This window comes from Monodelphis domestica, chromosome 3 (genome assembly GCF_027887165.1).
Source record: "Monodelphis domestica isolate mMonDom1 chromosome 3, mMonDom1.pri, whole genome shotgun sequence".
Classification (NCBI taxonomy): Eukaryota; Metazoa; Chordata; class Mammalia; order Didelphimorphia; family Didelphidae; genus Monodelphis; species Monodelphis domestica.
This window is the reverse complement of record NC_077229.1, coordinates 511,886,309-511,909,454: the sequence shown is the minus strand read 5'-3', so window position 1 is coordinate 511,909,454 and position 23,146 is coordinate 511,886,309. Positions and strand designations below refer to the sequence as shown.

General features: G+C 43.0%; 1 protein-coding gene across 5 annotated transcripts in view; it reads left to right on the top strand.

Moving 5' to 3' along the window:
* Positions 1–21,036: 21,036 nt before the first annotated feature.
* The window catches only part of SETD9 (SET domain containing 9), a 39,120-nt gene continuing 37,010 nt past the window's right edge, over positions 21,037–23,146 (top strand). For 2 of the 5 annotated variants that reach the window (XM_007486351.3, XM_056824890.1), the window contains exon 1: positions 21,111–21,462. In XM_007486351.3, the coding sequence (XP_007486413.3) occupies positions 21,287–21,462 (176 nt within the window). In that variant the 5' untranslated portion in view covers positions 21,111–21,286. Of the gene's footprint in view, positions 21,463–23,146 lie in introns of all 5 variants that reach the window. The other 3 variants (XM_001381142.5, XM_007486348.3, XM_007486349.3) reach the window with 3 other exon arrangements.

The window sequence follows — 23,146 nt, the reverse complement described above, 5'->3', positions numbered from 1 at the left end:
GCACACGGCTGGGCGTTTCTTTGTATTGTTTTGGTGACGACGAAGTTCCAGAGCCGCCCGTCCCCCTCTTTGAAGAAGCCATAGGGCCGTCTATGTAAAGCCACAGCATCATGCTTGCTGGTGTCCAGAGGCAGATTCACCGCTCTCCCAGGACCCAGAGATTCCGAGGGAGCTTCTCCTTTGGGTCAGCGCTAGCTCCAGCCTTCAGCCCAATCTGACTCCTCTTCGTGCAATCCACAAGGATTTCCGTTTATGCTTTGTGTTGCGGTACCGTGCGGGGCGGTGAGGTTTCACACACAAAAGTGAAACGTGGCTTCCCTCCAAGCGGTGACTGATGAGAAGAGCCCGGGTGCACACACCCTTCTTTCCTCGATCTGCGACTTCACGGGCATCCGGAGCTCCCAGTCCCCTCTACCTGCCTGCCTACCAGCCAGCCAACAAGCATTTTCATCACTTCCTGTGTGCCAGGCAGAGGGTTAAGGGGGGGCCATTCAACAGCAAAAGTGAACCAGCCCCTTCTAGTAGAGTAGGAGGACGTTCCAGGCAGGAGCCACCGCCCGCTCCTTGGGTGTCATCCCCCCCTTCCCATGCCTTGTGAGTCATTCTCTCAGCACACCATCATGGCCCTTCAGCAAAGCTCTCCTTCGTGGATGTTTGGTCCAATCGCTCTGCTTTTCCCGCCTTGGTCCTCTTTAGTCCCATTTCTGCCCCATCCAGATCCACATCCGGGTCAGGGATGTTTGGGTCCGAGTGTGCTGGCTCTCCTTGTACTTGATGTGATGCCGAAGGACTGAGGGCTGCTTTGGGTTCATCTTTGGTGGCACGGATGCCACAGCCAATGGGGCCATTACCGAGACCAGCGACGACCTAAAACATGGAAAGAACCTACCTTAGCAGAGATTGCTGGGCTAGAGGCATAGATTGGGACCTGAGTTCTTAGAGACAGCGAATGGGCTGATTTGTTTTGCAAGACTATATTTATCAAGGGAGGACTCTGTTTAGGAGGAAGAACTGTTGAGTAGTGACAGATTTTTTTTTGAAAGGATAGAATTCTACTTTATGTTTTTAATTTAAATTAATTTAGTCAATTTAGAACATTATTCCTCCGTTACAATAATCACATTGTTTCCCTCCCTTCCCTCCACCCTTCCCACAACCCATGCACAATTTCATTGGGTATTACTTGTGTCCTTGATCAGAACCTTCCTTCCTTCCTTCCTTCCTTCCTTCCTTCCTTCCTTCCTTCCTCCCTCCCTCCTTTCCTTCCTTCCTTCCTTCCTTCCTTCCTTCCTTCCTTCCTTCCTTCCTTCCTTCCTTCCTTCCTTCCTTCCTTCCTTCCTTCTTTCCTTCCTTCCTTCCTTCCTTCCTTCCTTCCTTCCTTCCTTCCTTCCTTCCTTCCTTCCTTCCTTCCTTCATTTCTTCCTTCCTTCCTTCCTTTCTTCCTTCCTTCCCTCTCTCCCTCCCTCCCAGTGGGACTGAGGATGAGGAGAATGAAGAAAGATGTTTGCTGATTGAAAAAAAGTTTTGGATTGAAAACCATGCTCAAAATGGCACTTCCTAGCTGTGTGACCCTGGGCAAGTCATTTAACTCCATTGCCTAGCCCATACTACTCTTCTACCTTGGAATCAATACACAGTGTTGACTTTGAGATGGTTGGTAAGAGTTTGTGTTGTTGTTTTGTTTTAATGTCTTTTTGGCATTAAACAGCCATTTCTGGAGATACCTCCCACCCCCACCTTCCCTGTGAACTTTCCCTTTTTTACCAACTTTTTATTAACCCTTCTGTCTTAGAATAGATTCTATATATTGATTCCAAGGCAAAAGAGTGGTAAGGGCTGGGTAATGGGGTTGGAGAGAAGAGACATCAAGAGCCTTGCCCACAGCTAGGAAATCTCTGTGCCTGGGTTGAATCCAGGACCACCGACTTCTGGTGCTCCATCCCCTGAGCCACTGAACTACCCCCTCTGCATCAATTCTCACAACCCTTACCAAGTTTCATCGATTGCTCTAGCTCCCTCTTTTCTTAGAACTACAGGAGTAGAAAAGCAAAACAGATGACATCACATCGCATGTATATATGGGTATGTGATTTGGGGTTTAGGTCTTGAAAAAAATTGTTCTATAGCCAAAATGAATAATATGGAAATAGGTATCAAGTGACAACATTTGTACAACCCAGTGGCATTGCTTATCAGCTGGAGGGAAGAGGGAAGGGAAAGAAAACGAATCATGAAAACATGGGAAAATATTTAAAAATAAAAATAATTTTTAAAAAGATCCCCCTTTTCTTGTGTCTATTACTCATCCACCATACTTTATTCATTAATTCCTCAGTTTACAGACACCCTTTGCTTCCATTAATTTGCCATTAGCAACTACTACTATAAATATTTTTCCTCCTATACAATACTGTCCGTGAAGATACCGAAATGGCTGGCCATTTCCTTCTCCAGTTCATTTTACAGATGAAGAAACTGAGGCAAATAGCATTCAGAATGATTTGCCTAGGCTCACACTATGTCTGAGGCTGGATTTGAGCTTGGGAAGATTTCTCCTGATTTCAGGCTTGGCATTCTATCCATCCACGATCTGTGTGGCTTTGGCCAAGTCTCTTAATCTTTCCAATTCTAATTCTATGATCCCATGACCTCACTGAGCTCCATTTTCCCTTCTGTAAAATGACTACGGACAACCTCTAACCCCTTCTAGCTCTAAATCGGGGGTTCTTTTGGCATCATCAACCCCTTGGACAGTCTGGTAAAACCTACATCGACCCCTTCCTAGAATAATGTTTCTTAAACGTATAAAATAAAAGTATTCAGGATTACAAAGAGAACTTATTACTGGCATGTAGTTATCAACATTTTCTTTTAAAAGCCAAAACAAATTCACGAATCTCCAGTCAAAAAACCCTTTTCTAAATGTGTGTTTCTCTATGGCAAATATATCTATATTGTCATGATTTTCTTTTTTTTCTTTTATCTTTTTCAAAATAAAGTAGCGATGCTTCAAAAAATAATGATTTTTTTTCATCTTCATTTCTGGAGAAAAAGGAGGAAAACATCTTCTGGCCCATTTTCCCAACAATATGATAGTTGAGAAGTTCTTATTTTCACACAATTACCTCTGAATTTTGAAATTTCTTTTGAATACAGTAGGATAGTGGGGTGTAGGAGAGATGGCGCTGTGTCCTGAGGGATCAAAGGAGAGCCAAGAACTAGATTGTCCCCCTCCACCATCAATCACTTCAGAGTGTTTATCTTGGCAAAGGATACCTGTGGAAACCCTTGCTGAATCTTCTACACAGTCACCCCAAGGCTCCAGGGTCCCTAAAGTCTAGGACACACAAAATACAACCACACAAATGTCGTCAGAGCATTGGCCAATCAGGAGATGCCCAAGCCACATGAGCCATAAATGCTGATTGTAGACATCTTAGAGGATTCTTTTTTTTTTTTTAGTGAGGACTGGTGCATTCATTGGTCTAACAAACTCCAAACACGGGAACTCCCTCTGTTGACACAGATCTTCCATTTTTCTTTTTAAATTTATAGGTCCCCAAAAGTTAGAGATTTTGTCTGCCTATCCTAGACTGTGCACTTGTCTAGAGTGCCCTCTGGTCTGCTTACCCTCATAGCCACAGGTGGCTGTCAGAATCTCCCTTGCCACTTTCCAGTTGCCCAGTTAGCATGCCAACCTCTCCTCATCAATCACCCCCAAGATCCCAGGAGCTCTCTTTCCTGGTAAGCCATGGCGTGGCCAACGTAAAGCAGGGAAAGCTCCCAATAAATTCCTTCAGAACTGCTTTCCGCCTGGTGCCTCTTCTTCACCCCTTTTTACCTCTGCTTCCTTGCTTCAAAGAACCCCTCTTGACTGGGAACATGTGCTGAATAAAGTCCATTTCTTGTTTTCACTGTCTTGCCTTTGCGGTCCATCCCAAGCTCCCCACAGGAATTCATCTTACCCCTAGCAGAGCCTATTCTGCATCAGGAACTGTACTAGCCATGGACCACTGAGCAGAGCAGAAGTGATACTCCCCCAACCCCTTCCACCCTCAGCAAGGGCTTAGCTCTGGAGGGAGCCCCATGGACTCTGACCTCATGCCCACACTCCGGGATCTTCTTGATATATAATCAGAGTTCCAAAGGCCTGCCACCCTCTGAAGTCCCTTGGGTGCCCCAGGACTATCCGCCATTGCCAGGAATGGGTCTAACCTCCCCCATACACTTACCTCCCAAAATTCCTCTTGGACAAGGTCTGGGAGCAGAACCCCATGTTCCAAAGAGATCGATTTTCCATGTCTCCATTACTAGCATTCAGCACAGTACCTGGCACGGAGCAGGCACTTGAACCAATGTGTGTGGATGAACTGCTACCCAGACTGGGACTAGAGGCTTGCTCTGAACCTCGTGTCCTTTGGCTCTCGTCCCTCCAACCTCATTGGCAGAGTCAGCAGGAGCAAAAACATTCTCATTTTACATCAGGAGCTTCAGAAATCCATCGATCCATTTATAGAACCACAGAACAGTTCAATAACCCAAGGCGTCAGCCATCATTGCAAGAGAACTAAACTGGCACTCAGCTTCCAACCTAGGAAGAAATCAAGTAGGGCAAAGCTTGGAAACACAAATATGATTTCAAGTTGGGAAACAAGAAAAGGCAAATGAATCTGGAAAAGTCTCTGGCAAAACGATGGACAGAGGAGCCAGTGTAGGTCCCTGTCTCCCTTCCAGATAGGTATGGTTTTTTCCATTTGATCTTTTTTCTAAATTAGCTGTATTTCACATTCTCAATTATAGAAATTGCTAGGTTTCTTCAAAGTAAAAAAAAAATGCCTGTGTTCATTTTCCCTCCAGCTGCCGTTAAGGGCAGATTTTTGAAAGGAATGAAATGGAGAGACAGCCTGGTATGGTGTACTGGGAGAGACCTGGCTTTGTAATCCAATGGACTGAATTCAGATCCCTAATTTGTTACTACCTGTGTAATTATGGGAAGTTACTTCTCCCTTGGATTCCATTTCCACAACGGCAAATGAGGACCATAGGATTTTATTTAGGGCTAAAAGGAACCAGTTCCCTCCTCTTATCAATGAGGAAACCGAGGCAGAATGAGGTTAATTGACTTACTTCAGGGTCACACAGCTAAGAAATATTTGATGTGGGAATTGAAGCCAAGCTTTCATGACTTCAAATTCAATGCCCTGGAATAGATGGCCTTAGTGGTCCCTTTCTAGTCTTAATTTAAATTGTTTTCAATGAATAATCATTTATTGTTTCCATTTTCACTCCCTCACCACCCAAAAAAGTAAAAAGAAAAATAAAATCCTTGGAAAAAATAAGCATTATCAGACAAACCAAATTTCCATATTGGTCATGTCCAAAAATGTATGCTTCATATTGCAAATTTGGTCCATCATCTCCCTCTCAGGACATGGGTGACAATCTTCATCTCTGGAATTGTGGTCCATCATTTCATCAGGACTTAGTTCTGAGTTTTCAGAATTGTTCATTGAAGAATTTCTTTATAGTGAAAATTATTGTTTCTTTTCAGTTTTCAACCTATGTGGCTACAATCCTTCAAATGCCTTAAATAAACCATAACTCTACTTCACCAAAAAGGAATTTGACCAAGGGATGTGGTAGTGATACCACCGACCTCTATCAATATAAATATCCTATTTTTAAAACCTGGATGGGTCTGGGGCTTCCTTATTTTGGATACCAAACCAGCTCAGAAGCCCTATTCCCAAAGCCTCAAGGTGCCCGAAGTAACCCGGGCTACGGAAGGCTATGTATGTGCCAGTGAATCGAGGCAGCTCACATAGCAAGAGTCTCAAACTGCTTCACATAAATCATCTCACTTGAGAAAGCTCAAGCTCTGAGAAGTATTCTCATTCTAGAGAGACTTCTCACTAGCTAGTTATCCCCAGAAGGTCCGCTGTCATGTGGTTCAGTCTTTTTCAGTCATTTCAGACTCTTTGGGACCCCATTTGAGGTTTTCTTGGCAAATATACTGGAGTGCCTTGCCATTCCCTTTTCCGGATCATTTTACAGAGATAAACAAGGTGAAGTGACTTGCCCAGGGTCACACAGCTAGTAAGAGTCTGAGGACAGATTTGAATTCAAGAGGATGAGTCTTCCTGACTCTAATCCTGGCACTCTATTCACTGGACCACCTACCTTCCCCAGAAGGTTTGCCATGGGGCAACTAATTATTGGAGTAAATCCTTAGCCTCAATCTATATCAAAAGATTAATTATCCCTGTAGGATTTTGTCTTCTATTTGAAGGGCATATCTAGAATAAGTTGCTAGACTGCTCTTTGGGGAAGAATACTTAATGTGGGGTATATAAACTGTAATGTAGGTATTAGGAGAAGGGATAAGGATAATGGAGAGAAAGAGGGAAAGGGGTAGTGAGAGTGAAGAGATTCTTCTTCTCCTCCCTTCCTTTCTGAGGGGAGATAGCCAAATCCTGTCTCCTTGAAAGGGAAGTATGACTCCCCAGAGAATGGTTTCTGGGAGATGGATGACAGAAGACTAAAGAGAGAGGCCTTAGTGAGTGGACAAGATGCCCCCCTCTGAGGAGCCTTGAGAGGCAAGGTGATTTTCTTATGCCTCTACTTCCACCAGGGACATCAACTATCAGCCCTTTTTCAGGATCTTAGAGCTACTCAACTGTCAGGGAGAGATATCAATTCCTTGGGTCTGGCAATCTTGAATTCTTGAGACCTAGAAGTCAATCCCCCTTTGGGGAGAGGTGTGACCCTCCCCCAAATCTTCAGTCCCCTAAACAATGTTGACTAATGACTGGCCCAGACCTAAATCTTGAACAATAGTTGTTTTATTGGGGTTCAGGCAGGGAAGAGGTGTCACAGGTATCAAATGGGAAAGTGGAAAATTAGGGAAACCTTACAATTACCTCTTCTGGCAAAATTGTCCCTCCAAAGTCTAGGGGTTCAAGGTTTCTCAGTCTTGATCCCTCTTTTACCAACTGCCTGTTAGTCCCTACTCTTAAGCCGACTAAACTTGAATATGGGAGTCCTGGGACAAGTAAGGGAGTGAGAGACAGAGAGGGAAAGGATCTGTGGATGGCTCTCTTCAAAAAGTCCCAATCCCCAGCCCCACTGAGGACTTTAAAATGCTGTCATGAAGGGCTTGGTTGGAGGTATTCAGGGGTTCAGGAAGGACAGTTGATCTCCAAGGGAATAGGGTTCTCCTGAGTTTGGAGGAATCCACCTCTCTTCTCTCCTTCCCCAAGCCAGAAGTGACTGGTCAGTTGGATCGCCAAGCCTCTGTTCCTTCCTTAGAACTCTCAGCTTCTTCTTTCCCTTCCCCTGCTCTTCCTTCAGCAGGTCCTTTTCAAGAGAAGATCTCTTGTTCATGTAAAAATCTCTCATCTCTTATCTTACAGAGTTTAAAAAACTATTCTGATAGCTATTTCAATAGAATGGAATTCTATTCATAATGAATATTAACACAATAATACATAATTAATATGCTTATTTATCATTCTAAGCATTTTATTTTAGGCATTTAAAAACATTATTTTAAGAAACAATCCACAGATTTCACCAGACTGCCATAAGGGTCCATGACACACACAAAAGGCTGTGAATTCCTAGTCTAGGGAGTTCTAAGAAAGGATTAACTTAGCCAACCTCCATTTGTCCATAGATCTCAGGAGCTATCACAGCTCTAGCAACCCTGCTAATCCAGGCTTTTTCTGGAAAGGGGCTGGGTTTGCCGCAGCAAATAGAGATCTGGTAAGAAGTGACTTGCGAGGTCCCCTAGGTGACAGAATTCAAACCCAAGATTTCTGACTATAAGTTCCATTTTCCTTCCCTGCCTAGTGTAATTCCTGCTTTCACGGAATTAAAACTTTGCCATAAATCTACAAATATTTGCCACAAGATAAATTAGTGAAGAAACGGAAGGGAAGGGGAGCTTAAAATAAGGAGAAGGGGGCAAAGAATGGGGGGAGGGGGAGAGAACTCCTTTATTAAGCATTCACTGTGTGCCAGACACTGTGCTAAGTGCCTTACAAATATTTCATTCAGAATCCTCACAATAATCCTGTGAAGTAAATGCAGTTTATCATCTTTTTTACAGTTGGAAAACTGAGGGAAACAGAGGTAGGTTCAGTGGCACGCTCAGGGTCACATAGCTAGTTCTTGTCTGAGGGGAGATTTGAATTCGGGTCATCCAAATTCTATGCCTCTATCCGCTGCACCGCAGCTCCGAATAGGATGCTCTCTCACTGGGGTGATTGACAGCTCCGCGAGGTGTTGGACCAGACCCGTGAGGTAGCCCGCTAGGATGCCCGTTTCCTTCAGCCAGCTTCTTTTTTTATTGCTTTACAAGGGGGGGGGGGGGGGACAGGAGGAGGCGAGAAGGAGGGGGAGGAGATGGGGAGGAGGAGGAGGAGGAGGAGGAGGAGGAGGGGGAAGAGGAGGAAGAGGAGTGAGGAGGGGGAGGAGGAGGAGGAGGAGGAAGAGGAGGAGGAGGAGGAGGAGGAAGAGGAGGAAGAGGAGGAAGAGGAGTGGGGAGGGGGAGAGAAGAGGAGGGGGAAGAGGAGTGGACAAGTCAGCGGTCAGGCTGAAAGCAAGGGGATAGTTTTATTAGAAGGAAGTCGAGGAGCAGCGAAGTGAGAGGTTCAGAAGCAACAACAGAAACTTTAAACGTGGCTTGGCTCTCACAGCCCTCCGCTCAGATTCCCCAGCGGGGAGCTAGCGCCCCCTGCTGCTGCTCTCGCTGTAAATAAGGAATTGACCAAAAGAAAGAAAGGGACCAAAATATTCATAGGAGCACCCACTTCCCTCGGGTGCACGTGATCCTGTGTGTGCGCGTGTGCGTGGAACTGGAAACAAAGTAGATACCATCCACAGGAGAATTGTTAGATAAATTGTGGAGCCTAAGGATGAATGAATATGGTGAATACAGAAATATGGGAAGACAAGAAATGATAAATAATGCAATATTTAATAATCAATCAATCAATAATTATATATAATGAATTATAATAAATAAGAAAAGAAAAATAAATAGGAAAAATAATAAAAAGGAAAAAGACAAAAGGAATACAACAATGGAAATGTAGGGGAGAACCGTCAAAGAAAAACTGAGGGCAGTTGCTTTATTTTTTTTAAACCCTTATATTTTGATTTAGAATCAATACTATGTATTGGTTCCAAGGTAGAAGACTGGTAAGGGCTAGGCAATGGGGATTAAGTGACTTGCCCAGGGTCACACAGCTGGGGAGTGTCAGAGGTCAAATTTGAACCCAGGACTTCCCTGTCTCTAAGTCTGGCTCTCAATCCACTGAGATGCCCAGCTGCCCCATCCCCATCCCCTGTGCTGCTTCTTTTTAATGATCAAGCTGAGTTCTGGATGAGAGATGAGAAGATTCGCTTCCCTTCAGTTAAGCCATGGAGGGCTCAGGGGTGTGAAACATGCACATTAGACTCCGTTTTTAGGTTCCTTTTGAAGAACTGGTTTTCTGACCTTTCTTTGGAGGCTCTGTCACAAGGGTGGCCCTGAGTAGGGGCCGCATGCATTGGGCATCCAAGCAAAAGAGAGCAAAAAACAGTTGATCAAGCTTGTGGCTGTTCTGCTTTGAAGGAACACTATTACTCCATTGGGGGAAAGGACTGACTATGAGATTGGGGGGTCAAAACCAGCCTCGCCGGCCCGCTCACCCCTCCAGCACGCACACGGCTGGGCATTGTCTTCCTCATGGAAGGAGGGGCTCGGCGTTTCTTTGTATTGTTTTGGTGACAACGAAGTTCCAGAGCCGCCCCGTCCCCCTCTTTGAAGAAGCCATAGGGCCGTCTATGTAAAGCCACAGCATCATGCTTGCTGGTGTCCAGAGGCAGATTCACCGCTCTCCCAGGACCCAGAGATTCCGAGGGAGCTTCTCCTTTGGGTCAGCGCTAGCTCCAGCCTTCAGCCCAATCTGACTCCTCTTCGTGCAATCCACAAGGATTTCCGTTTATGCTTTGTGTTGCGGTACCGTGCGGGGCGGTGAGGTTTCACACACAAAAGTGAAACGTGGCTTCCCTCCAAGCGGTGACCTCATACTGATGAGAAGAGCCCGGGTGCACACACCCTTCTTTCCTCGATCTGCGACTTCACGGGCATCCGGAGCTCCCAGTCCCCTCTACCTGCCTGCCTACCAACCAGCCAGCAAGCATTTTTCATCACTTCCTGTGTGCCAGGCAGAGTGTTAAGGGGGGGCCATTCAACAGCAAAAGTGAACCAGCCCCTTCTAGTAGAGTAGGAGGACGTTCCAGGCAGGAGCCACCGCCCGCTCCTTGGGTGTCATCCCCCCCTTCCCATGCCTTGTGAGTCATTCTCTCAGCACACCATCATGGCCCTTCAGCAAAGCTCTCCTTCGTGGATGTTTGGTCCAATCGCTCTGCTTTTCCCGCCTTGGTCCTCTTTAGTCCCATTTCTGCCCCATCCAGATCCACATCCGGGTCAGGGATGTTTGGGTCCGAGTGTGCTGGCTCTACTTGTACTTGATGTGATGCCGAAGGACTGAGGGCTGCTTTGGGTTCATCTTTGGTGGCACGGATGCCACAGCCAATGGGACCATTACCGAGACCAGCAACGACCTAAAACATGGAAAGAACCTACCTTAGCAGAGATTGCTGGGCTAGAGGCATAGATTGGGACCTGAGTTCTTAGAGACAGCGAATGGGCTGATTTGTTTTGCAAGACTATATTTATCAAGGGAGGACTCTGTTTAGGAGGAAGAACTGTTGAGTAGTGACAGATTTTTTTTTGAAAGGATAGAATTCTACTTTATGTTTTTAATTTAAATTAATTTAGTCAATTTAGAACATTATTCCTCGGTTACAGTAATCACATTGTTTCCCTCCCTCCCTTCCCTCCACCCTTCCCACAACCCATGCACAATTCCACTGGGTATTACTTGTGTCCTTGATCAGAACCCATTTCCATGTTGTTGATGTTTGCATTAGGATGTTCATTTAGGGTCTACATCCCCAGCCAAATCCCCTCGACACATGTGATCAAGCAGTTGTTTTTCTTAGGTGTTTTTACTCCCATAGTTTTTCCTCTGAATGTGGATAGTTGTTTTTTTTTTCCTCGTGAATCCCTCTAAGTTGTTCGGGATCACTGCATTGCCACTAATGGAGAAGACCATTACATTTGATTGTGCCACAGTGTATCAGCCTCTGTGTACAGTGTTCTCCTGGTTCTGCTCCTCTCACTCTGCATCACTTCCTGGAGGTTGTTCCAGTCTCCCTGGAATTCCTCCACTTTATTATTCCTTTGAGCACAATAGTATTCCATCACCAACAGATACCACAATTTGTTCAGCCATTTCCCAATTGAAGGGCATCCCCTCATTTTCCAATTTTTGGCCACCACAAAGAGTGCAGCTATGAATATTCTTGTACAGGTCTTTTTCCTTATTATCTCTTTGGGGTACAGACCCAGCAGTGCTTTGGCTGGATCAAAGCGCAGACAGTCTTTTAGCGCCCTTTGGGCATAGTTCCAAATTACCCTCCAGAATGGTTGGATCAGTTCACAACTCCACCAGCAATGCATTAATGCCCGACTTTGCCACATCCCCTCCAGCATTCATTACTTTCCTTTGCTGTCATGTTAGCCAATCTGCTAGGTGTGAGGCGATACCTCAGAGTTGTTTTGATTTGCGTCTCTCTGATTATAAGAGATGTAGAACACTTCTTCATGTGCTTATTAATAGTTTTGATTTCTTTATCTGAAAATTGCCTATTCATGTCCCGATAGATATTTTTAAAAGGAGAAAAGAGCTTCAATAAAACATTACATTGAGGAGGGCTACTGGATGGCTCAGTGGATTGAGAGCCAGGCCTAGAGATGAAAGGTCCTGGGTTCAAATCTAGCCTCAGATACTTCCTAACTATGTGACCCCATTGCCTACTGCTTACTGCTCCTCTGCCTTGGAAAAACAATTCACAGTCATAATTTTAAGAGAAAAGGTTAAGGGTTTAAAGAAAAATAAAATAAAAATACATAGAGGAAGAGATTGAGAGCCAGGCCCAGAGATGATAGGTCCTGGGTTCAAATGCGGCCTCAGACACTTCCTAGCTGTGTGACCCTGGGCAAGTCACTTAACCCCCATTGCCTAGCCCTTCCCATTATTCTGCCTTAGAACTAATATTCAGTTTTGATTCTAAGATGGAAGTTAAGGTTTTGCTTTTGTTTTTGTTTTTATATGCAGAGGAGAGGAAGGTGGTCAGAAGGGGACACAGATGAGCAGGGTAGTTTGTTACTGCCTGATTAAACTCAACATCCACTCTTAATAAACCCAAATTGTGTATAACTGAACCCAAATTGCATATAAACCCCAACTTTTTATAAAACCAAACAGCATGTTCAAAAGTTCACAGAATTTTTTTGTTCCTCTTTTTATATTGAAATGTTTGTGTCAGTTGATTTTTTTAGTTAAAATCAAAATATTTTTAAGTTAAAGCAAAACACACATACACAAAGAATTTACTGCAGACTGACTAGTTGGCCTACTGGTAACAACCATCTCCATGTTTACTAAACCGTTGAAGGGATCATGCATATATCAACATGAGAGGGGGGAAGAGAAAGGAACAGCATTTATTAAGTGCCTCATATGGACCACACGCTATGCAAACACTTTGCAAATATTGTCTCATTGGACACTCCCAACATCCCCACCTTCTTTCCAGGTAATGGGTGAGCAGCCGTCTTTATAACTGATGAGAATTCTGTTTTGTCTAATCAGGAGATAAGCTACATTTCTTGTTCTTTTTTTTTTTAGATCAGCAAGAATATGCCTTCTTTCTCTCCCAGTCCAACCCTCTCCCTGCAAATGGAAGAAAAACTAAACTCTTGCTCTAAATATGTACCAGTCAAGCAAAATAAATTTCCCCATTGGGTGGATCCAAAAAAGATTTGTCTTATTTCTGCACTCTGAAGCCCTTACCTCTCTCAGGAGTAAGGTGGGAAACATATTTTATCATGGAATCACTGTCGGTGATTACACTCCACAGAGTTCCTAATGCTTTCAAAGTTGTCTTTAGCATATTTTGGTCACTGTAGAAATTGTTCTCAAGGTTCTATTCACTTTGATGGGCCACATCTACGAGAAAGAAATGAGAAGCAATCATCCAAAGGGCAACATTAAAGAAATGTGAAATGTTTCAGGTGGTTCCTCCGGGAGAAGGTTGCCCAAGCAGGCGGCGATGTCAGCTGCAGAGCTTTCAGGTAAGGAGCTGTCAGGATGCCTTCTACCCCTCAGCCCTCTTCTCACCTGGTACCACCTGGCAGTGATGTTCAACAAAGAGTCACACTGGCCTGAAAAAAGGTTTAATAATGAGCGTGAGAGGCACTTTCTGTTTTAAAAATTCCTACAACCCTACTTCTTGTATCCTCCCAAAGCAGAGACTAGTTATTAAAGACAAAATAACCCAGCTGTGTGACCCTGGGCAAGTCACTTGACCCCTACTGCCTAGCCCTGACCACTCTTCTGCCTTGGATCCAATACACAGTATTAATTCTAAGACAGAAGGGAAGGGTTTAAAAAATAAATAAAAATAAAACAGAGAAGCAAAGTGTTTTTAACAAGGTCGAATCAGGTGCTCCTGCACCCATCCCCCAAATGATGGCTTCTTTCCTGTCTGTATCTGTTTCCTGGGCAAGGAAGTGCTAGTCCCTCTCCACTGATGCATCCACATCACACACATCCCTCCCAGAGGAGCGTGGATAATGGTCGGGAGCAATAACGCTCTGGAGTGCCTGGGGTGCGCTGCTTTCCCCAAGCTGCTCTCTTGTCCACTAGCCCCTGCCTCCTGGTCAGCTGGCCTCCAGGTTAGGGTCTGCTTCCTTTGGGTTTGGGCGGGATGACTTCCTTTGGGTCGCTTGTTCATCTTGTGCTTCTTGTGGTCCTTGTGTAAATAAAGGGATGTCCAGCAGATGGCAGCAGAGTAAACTGTTTCTGCAATCCCACCGGTGTACATTAAATCTCAACACGTGGCTAGATTTGGGGCTGGAAGAGCTAAAGATTATTTAGCCCACCCAACCACCGCCATCTCTCCTGCCCTCCTCTGGGCCTTTTTTAATAGATAGAGAAACTGAGATCCAGAGGGAGCCAGTGGTTTGTCTGGGATAACAAGGATAGTAGGGAGAAGAACCTGGATTCAAACCCAGCATCCCTGACTCCAAATGAAATCTGTCAATCAATCAATCAGCATTTACTAAGCATCTGGGATGTGCTGGGTCCTGTACAGGGGAAACAAAGACAAAAATAAAAGTAATCCCCGTTCTCAAGGAGTTTATGTTCTGTATAAAGTAGTTCTATAAAAATTCAGGGGGCATGGCATAGACAGGAATATGATTTTTAAAGATGGCAATGCTTGGGGGCAGCTGGGTGGCTCGTGAATTGAGAGCCAGGCAGGTCTTGGGTTCAAATCTGACCTCAGATTTGAGGTCACACACCTAGCTGTGTGACCCTGGGCAAGTCACTTAACCCCCATTGCCTAACCCTTACTGCTTTCTGCCTTGGAACCAATACACAGTGTTGATTCTAAATCAGAAGGTAAGAGTTTTAAAAAATGGTAATGCTTGAGGTGGATGACAATGTGTGTCAATTGGTTAGAATGCTGGGTTTAGTGTTAGGAAAATTCATCTTCCTGTGTTTCATCTAGCTGTGTGACCCAGGACAGGTCACTTAACCCTTTTTGCCTCAGTTTCCTCATCTGTAAAATGAGTTGGAGAAGAAAATGGCAAACCACTCCAGTATCTCTGCCAAGAAAACCCCAAAAGGGGTCACAAAGAGTCAGATGGGATTAAACAAAAATGCCTGAGTAGCTTCTTGAAGGAAAAGAGGGATTCCTTAGGGTAAGGGGATGAATTCCAGTTCTGAAAGGTAGTGCCAAGGCATGGTGATAGAAAGAGTGTTCTATGTGAGGAACAGAGAGGACGGCCAGTTTGACTGGAAGGAGGAATCCAAGAAGGAGAATAATGTATGATGAGCCTGGAAAAATAGGTTGGGGCCAGTTCATGAACAACTAGAAAAGACAAACAGAAGAGTTCATCATTTTTTTCTTAGAGACAATAATGAGGGAGCCACTGGAATTGATGAGGGGAGTGCTGCGGTCATCAGATGTGAGTTTAAGGAAATCACTTTGGCAGATGTGTCAGAGCAAAGAATGGAATTCAGAGAAGCTGGAGTCAACCCTGGAGACAAATCCACCTCCCCCCTTTTGGAAAAACAACTCAGAACTCTAAAGAATATATATCTTCATTTATTTTATTACTCCTTTATTTTACAGATGAGGAAACTGAGCCAAAGAAATAACATAACACCTCCAGGATTTGAAGACAGATCCTCTGATGTCAAACCAGAATTTTTTTTGCCTTTTCTCATTTTTAATCCTGATTTTTTTTCTTCCCTAATAGATAAGTTTCTTGGATCCTAGGATCATAGACTTTGGAGAGGCAGAAAGGGACTATAAAAATCTGCTTCCTTCACTTCACAAAGGACTCACTCACCTACGGTGGTAACATGGGTCCTAAGTAGTCGAACTGGAACTACAAACCCCGGGTCATGGTTTTACACAGAGTACACATGTAATAAATACTGGAGTTGAATGTCAATCACATCTATGCCAATGCCAAAGTCCAGATGCCACACCTATCCAAAGAACCCATAGGCTGTGGTACTTGGGGAGTGACCTGGTTAGGATGAAAGACCAGAGTCTACAGTTTCGAATTGTCTTTTTCTAGTACCCAGCTTTGAAAGCCTGGCATTTCTCTGCCTCTATAAGCAGATGGTTTGGGGTTGCTAGTCATCACAGGGGCCAATAAGTGGTACAATGAATGGCGCCCCAGAGCTGGAATCCAGAAGAACTGAGTTAAAATCCTGCCTCAGATATTTACTACCTGTCATCACTTAACCCTGTTTGACTCTGTTTTCTCATCTGGAAAAGGAAATGGCAAGCCATTCCAGCAACTTTGCTAAGAAAATCCCAAATAGGGTCATGAAGAGGCAGACTGGAATGACCAAACAAGAAGGAAAAATTCTCAGGGCAAATTTTAGTTTGAAGAATATTTTAAAGATCCTAGAGAGTCTACACAGATGGACTAATCCCATTGCAGATAACATTCTCTCTTACTTCTGCCACCATCTCGCTTCTCCAGAATGTGTTCCTTTATTTTCTTTGGGCCTGATTTTTCTCCTTTTCCAAATGGGAAGATCCAACTTAATACCTCTGAGGTCCCTTCCAGCTCTAAATCTTATTCTGTATTCTTTATTCTATTCAAGATGAAAGGACTATAAATTTCTCCTACACTGTCTCCTATTCTACTTTACTTTTCGCCCTCCCATAGTTATCCATTTCAACAAGGAATTGTCAATCACTAGTAAAAGTACATCTTGCTCCTTGACAAAGGGCACCTTCCTTAGAGCCCTGAGTGGTTTTGCCAAAAAATAAAAAAGCAGTAAGTAGTGGGGTGGGATTTGTTTCCTGGTTGCCAGCCAGGCTCTCTGAAGTCTAGTCTACACTCTGACACATTTGTAAAAGTGAGAAGGGAAGAATTTAAGACCAAACAAGAGATAGAGAACATGACAAGATATAAAATGAGTAGTTTTGATCACAGGAAATTTAAAAGGTTTTGTACAAACAAAATCAATGCAACCAAGATTAGAAGGGAATCAACAAACTGGGAAAAAATTTATAACAAATTTCTCTGATAAAGGTCTAATTTCTCAACTATATGAAGAACTAAGTCAAATTCATAAGAAACCGAGTCATTCCCCAATTGACAAATGGTCAAGGGATATGAATAGGCAGCTTTCAGATGAAGAAATCAAAACTATCAATAATCATATGAAAAAATGTTCTAAATACCTCTGGATTAGAGAAATGCAAATTAAAGCAACTCTGAGGAACCCCTTTACACCTAGCAGATTGGCTAATATGATAGTAAAGGAAAATAATAAATGCTGGGATGTGGCAAAATTGGGGTACTAATTATTCTATTACAAAAATGAATAATATGGAAATAGGTTTTGAGTGATAATATATGTATAACACAGTGGAATTGCTTGTCAGCTCTAGGAGGGGGAGGGAGGAGGGGAAAGAGACAACAAGAGTCATGTAACCATGGTGGGGGAAGAGAAAAAAGAATAGATACTTAATATGTGTAAGCAGAAGGCAAGGATTTAAAAAAAGAAAAAGAAAGTTCTTCATTGACAAGGTCAGGTTTATGCTTTAGAAATATCAACTGCTAGACTCAATCAAGGGGACCCTCATGATTGGACTCCATTCCCTTCTCAACTTTGTCTTTCAGAATTCTTAATCTTCCTTCAGTGCTGAGCCCAGGTGCCAACTCCTTACCCAACTCTTTTCTAATTCTCCTTCCCCCACCACCACTTCACTTAGTGCTCACTGTATCATCTCATTAGCTTGCATTAATCTATGCTTGGGTGCCAGCTCTGAGAGGGGTGAGGAAAGAAGAGAGGGAGACTATTTGGATTATATAACTTTGGAAAACGCATGGGGAAATTTATTAAAATTTTTAAATCTATACACCTTTGCTTTCCATATCTCCCTAGCAGAATGTTAGTTTCCTGAAGTCAGAAATTTGTTTTCATTTTTGTCTCAATAACCTACAGTACTTAGCATAATTTCTGGCATATACTAGGCTCCTTGTACTTATTTATGTCAAAATAAAAGACTGAAGACTGTCAGTCTAGGAAATGAAATTCTTACCGCTTCTATTATGGTGGAAGGAGATTCAGGACCAAGGAGAAGAGATGGAAGAAAAGGATAATAAGGGAGAAAGGAAGATCAGCTTAACAGATAGCCCAAGGGTTTATCACAGAATCCTTACCCTTCTAATCATTTCACTCAATCCAAGGAGCATTCCTTTGAAAGGTTATGACAGTTTCAATTCAGAAATTATGCACTCCCCCCCCCCTTAATTATATTTTAATGTTAAGTGCTTTGCACTGTGCAAACAGGAAATCTTAGCAATAAAGTCACAGCTGTTATTAAATAACAGTGGTCTAAAGACAAGTCCTGGAATTTTAGAGCTGCTTAGGAGGATGTTAGGGATCGTTTAGTTCAGTTCTCTCTTTTTTACTTGAGAAAACAAGTTTAGAGAGGTTGATGGACTTTGCCAGAAATGAGCTGTCCTGTCTTGTGGAAGTCTTTGACCTTTCTGGGCTTCATTTTCTTCATCTGTAAAAGAAGAGGCATGTACCAAATGGTCTCTAAGGCCCCTTCCTATTCTAATACTTATATTACACATAATGGCTTGGGGGTTGAAATGGATTTAAATGCTATCTGTTGAATTAGAGCTTATATTTGTATCTCCTCCAGCAGCTGGCAGACAGTCTTGCTTTGTAGAAAGAGCCTGGGACTTGGATTTTGGAAGAGCTGAGTTCCAGGCCCAAATGCTACTTGCTATCTATAGTTATGATTTTTATTTTCTAAATTCTTACCTTTCATCTTAGAATCAAAACTGGATATTAGTTCTAAGGCAGAAGAGCAGTAAGGGCTAGGCAAAGGAGGTTAAGTGACTTGTTTAAAGTCACACAGCTAGGAAGTGTGACATCATATTTGAACCCAGGACCTCCAATTTCCAGGGCTGGTTCTCTATCCACTAAGCTGTCCCTCCCATAGTGATTTGAGCAGGTCATTTCCTGTCTTTGAGACTATAAAATGAAGAAAGGAGTAAATTGTATGAGAAGATTCCTAAGATCCTTTTCAGCTCTAAATCAAAACTCCTGTGCATACTGGGTCCTGAATAAATACTTATCTAATAAAAGAATGAATGTGTGGGGGGGGAATATAACAGAAGAAAGTCTAGCAGTACCAGATTTTAAACTGTATTATAAAATAGTCAATATCAAAACTATTCAGTTCTGGCTAAGAAATAGAAAGATAGATCAGTAGAACAAAATAGTCATAAAACAACAGTAGTAAAAGATTATAGAAATCTTGTATTTGACAAAAATATAGATCCGGGCTATTGGGAGAAGAAATCTGGTAAAAATTGCTGGAACTACTAGAAGTTAGTTTGGCAGAAACTAAGTATAAAATGACATCTTACACAGTGACTAAGAGAAGATCAAAATGGACACATGATATGGACATAAAAGGAGCAAATTAGAAAAGGGAAAATATTACCAATCAGATTTATGGATAGGAAAGGAAATTATGAGTAAACAAGAGATGGCTAGCATTGTGAGATGTAAAATGGGTAATTCTGAGTACATGAAACTGAAAAGTTTTCACACAAATAAAATAAATGTTGCTGAGATTAGAAAGAAAGCAGTAAAATGGGGGGGGGGGGATTTTCATTGTCTCTCAGATAAGATCTCATACCAAAAATATATAGAGAACATTGTCAAATTTATGAAAATAAGAGCTATCCCCTAATTGATAAATAGGCAAAAGATATGAATGTTTTTAGATGAAGAAATCAAAATCAAATAAGTATACAGAAAAAAATGACCCAGGTCACTACTGATTAGGGAAATGCAAACCAAAACAATGCTGAGGCACCAACTCACAGGCATCAGATTGGCTAAAATGATGAATGTTGTCTGGGATATGGAAATGGGGGGACACTAATATACTGTTGGTGGAAAGGTAAACTAATTGAACCATTTTGGAGATTAATTTGTAATTAAGCCCAGAGAGTAACACCTTTGCAAAGAGATGAAGGGAAAAGGAAAAGAACCTATAAGTTCAAAAAAAAAATAGCAGCGCTCTTTGTGGTGACAAAAAACTGGAAAATGAGGGGTTGCCCATCAACTGGGGAATGGCTAAACAAATTGTGGTATACGGTTATGATGGAATATTACTGTGGTAAGAAATGAAGAGTGGTTGGTTTTGTGTGTGTGCTCTTACACTGACCAATATAGAAGTGTTTTGTATGATAATAAAATATTTTTTAAAAAAGAAACTAGCAGTGGATACATTTTTTTTGTAAGCTTGGGAAGAACACAAGATAAAAAATGAAGCCAGTAGGACCAAGAAAACATTATTTACAGCTACGGATTTAATATTTGAAAAATAACTGGTGAATGTTTCACCTCCAGGGAATGAGTTGAGAAATGGAAACACGAAAGAAATAATCTATATATTTTGTTGGATAATGCTTTCTATGGTGTGGTGAGGAGGAGGGACTGAATACAAAAAAAAAATTTTTTTAATGAAAAAGAAGATGAAGAAATACAGAGAGGTAAAGGAAAGGCAGTGAATTTATATGTAAAACCAAACCAAAACAAACCCTGCTTACGCCGAGATACAAAAACGTGTTCACAAATAAATATAAACTATATGCATTGTGCTATAAAATGCTCTACATGAAAGAAGGAGGAAGACATTTTCTCTACGAGGTAGTAGCGTTAGGAGCGGAATTCAGATCTTTTAAACTCCAAATCCCATGCTCTTTATGCCAAGCAAGGCTCTCTGGCAGCTGCTGGAGAAGATACAAATAGAAAAATGATGCTCTGAAAGATGTTGCAAGTTTTAGGAGGCAAAGGAGCGGACGGAGGCTGTTCGAGTACACGTATGTCCCTTGTGCAGAGCGGGGGACGGCTGCGTGGCTGAGGGGGTTGATAATAAGAGCTAGCAGGCTTTTTCGCTAGGACGGAAGAGAGTGGGAAGGAGAACAACATTAAGTAAGGTTGCGGAAGTGGTTTGGCTGAGGACGAACCGAAGTCGGGAAGAGAAGGACGGGAGGGGTAAAAAAGAAGTTACCGGACAGCAGGTAAGGAGCGGATGGCGAGTAGAGGGAGGAAGTGAGGATGGTTCTGGGGACGGGGAGGAGCCAGGTAGATGAGGATCAGGAGCTGAGGTAGATGAAGGGAGGAGGTGTTAAAGGAGGATTTGAGGATGTTCCTTAAGTAAAGGGAGACGCCAGAGAGGGTTGAGGGGATTGGGAGGGAGGGAGTCTAGGTTCTCATAGGGGAGGAGGAGGGGCAGAGGGTGGTCCCAAGGAAAGGGGGAGGAGGCAGGAATAGTCCTGGAGGAGGGAGGAGAAGGAAGTAAGGAGTCAGTGATGGTTGGACTGGGATTGGGTTGGGGGGAGTGTCCTAGAGAAGGGGAAGGACGATCTGAGGATGGTCCTGGGGCAAGAGAGGAGGCAGGGGTAGTTTGGACGCGGTTGGGACTGGCGGGGAGTACTCAAGAGTTGTCCTAGAGGAGCGGGAGGAGTCAGGAATAGTCCGGTAGAGAGGAGGAAGCGAAGGGGTAGATTTTGGAGAAAGAGGAGGAGCCTGGGATGGTCCTGGGGCGGGGGAAAAGGAGGAGGAGGAGTCAGAGAGGCGGAGGCAAGAGGGCACTCAGTGGGTGCTCCATGTTGTGGCACTCGCTGCTCCGGGTCTTGCGGCAGCGGTGGCACCGCTACAAGTACCGATTCGTGCCCTGGATCGCCCTCAACTTGAGCCAGAATCAGAGGTGAGGACCATGCTCCTCCGGGCAGGGCGCCCTGCCCTTGGCCCGTGGCAGAGCCTAGCCTGCCTCGCGTCTGCCGGGCTCCGCTCTCTACTCTGGCCTCCTTGGGCTGCCGAGCGGGCCGGAGGCTCTGGGCTGCAGCTGCTCTGAAAGCAGGAACCCGGGGAGAGGGAGGATGGGCAGGGCCGGCGCTGGGGACGGGGCCGGCTCTCCCTGCAGGCTCCCGGAGCCCCCACTTCCTGACTGTCCTTTCTCTTAAGATCTCAGATTAAGAGCTGGGTTTTTGGTTGTTTGTTTTTAAACCCTATATTCCGCCTTAGAGTCAATACTGTGTATTGGTTCCGGGGCAGAAGGGTAGTGAGGGCTGGGCAATGGGGGTTAAGTGACTTGGGCAGGGTCACACATCTAGGAAGTGTCTTGAGGTCACATTTGAACCCAGGACTTCCCGTCTCTAGGCCTAGCTTTCAATCCACTGAGCTACCCAGCTGCCCCCCAGTTGTTGTTTTTTTTTCATTTAGTATAAATGCTTTTTTGGGAAAGATAAAGGGGAAGGAGACAATGGAAAGTGTAAGTTGATGCAAAAATCAATTAAATAAAAATATATTTAAAGATTAAATAAAATTAAAATGTATTCTAAAAGATTTTAAAAATAGAGATATATTTTAAACTTTCATTTAAAATTTTTTAAATAAAACATATTTTAAAGAGTTTAAAAATGAAATTTATTTTAAAGATTGATTTAAAAAATGAAATTTATTTTTAAATTTTGTTGTAAAATTTTTTAAACACAAATTTTAATTTTTTTTTCTAAATGAAAATTTATTAAAAAAAAAAAGATTTGGAGTTGAAAGAGACCTCTAAAACCAATGTGGTCATTTTACAGATGAGGAACCTCACCTACCTGGACACTAAAGTGACCTGCCAGGAGGACTGGCAAATAAAATGGCAATCTGGATTAGAACTCAATCATAGTTCTGTGTTTTTCTAGCCCCATGCCTCTGTTAGCCCCGGCCAGATAGGTTACAGGAAAGGTTTTAACAGGAGTGAGCTTCCAGTTAGAAGATTGTAATCCAATCCCTTTTGGTCTTGTTTTGGAAAGATAATGAATGATAGCATAAAGAAACTAAGTTTATATCTAGATTTGCAGAGCATTTTCTCAAAACCACCTAAGGAAGGACTGTCCCTGTTACAAATGGAGAGGGAGAGAAGTTCAGGAAGCTGGAATTATTTCCTCAATGTCACTAGTTAATAATATATAACTCACTAATATACACATATTAGTGAATTAGAGAATACAACTCACTAATACCTTAACATTTTGTAATGTGGGATTAGTGCTGTGATTTTATTGAATAATTTGCTAATCAAATGGAAGAAATAATATTTATACAGCACCTCTATGTGCCAAGCACTGTGCTAATCAACAAGGAGGCTGTTAATTAAAGTGCTATCTCATTTGAGCTGACAGGAACCCTGTGAGGTAGGCAGGCAGGCAGTGCACTTATTAAGGGAACTTTATATTGAGAGCTTAAGCTTAAGTAACTTGTCAATCATACAGCAAATAGGTTTGGAGTCAGAGCTAATCTCTTCTGGCACCAATATGTCTCTTTTTTGGGAGGGGGACGTATTTTATTGCTGTTGCCTTTTTTAAAACCCTTACCTTCCATTTTATTTATTTGTTTGTTTG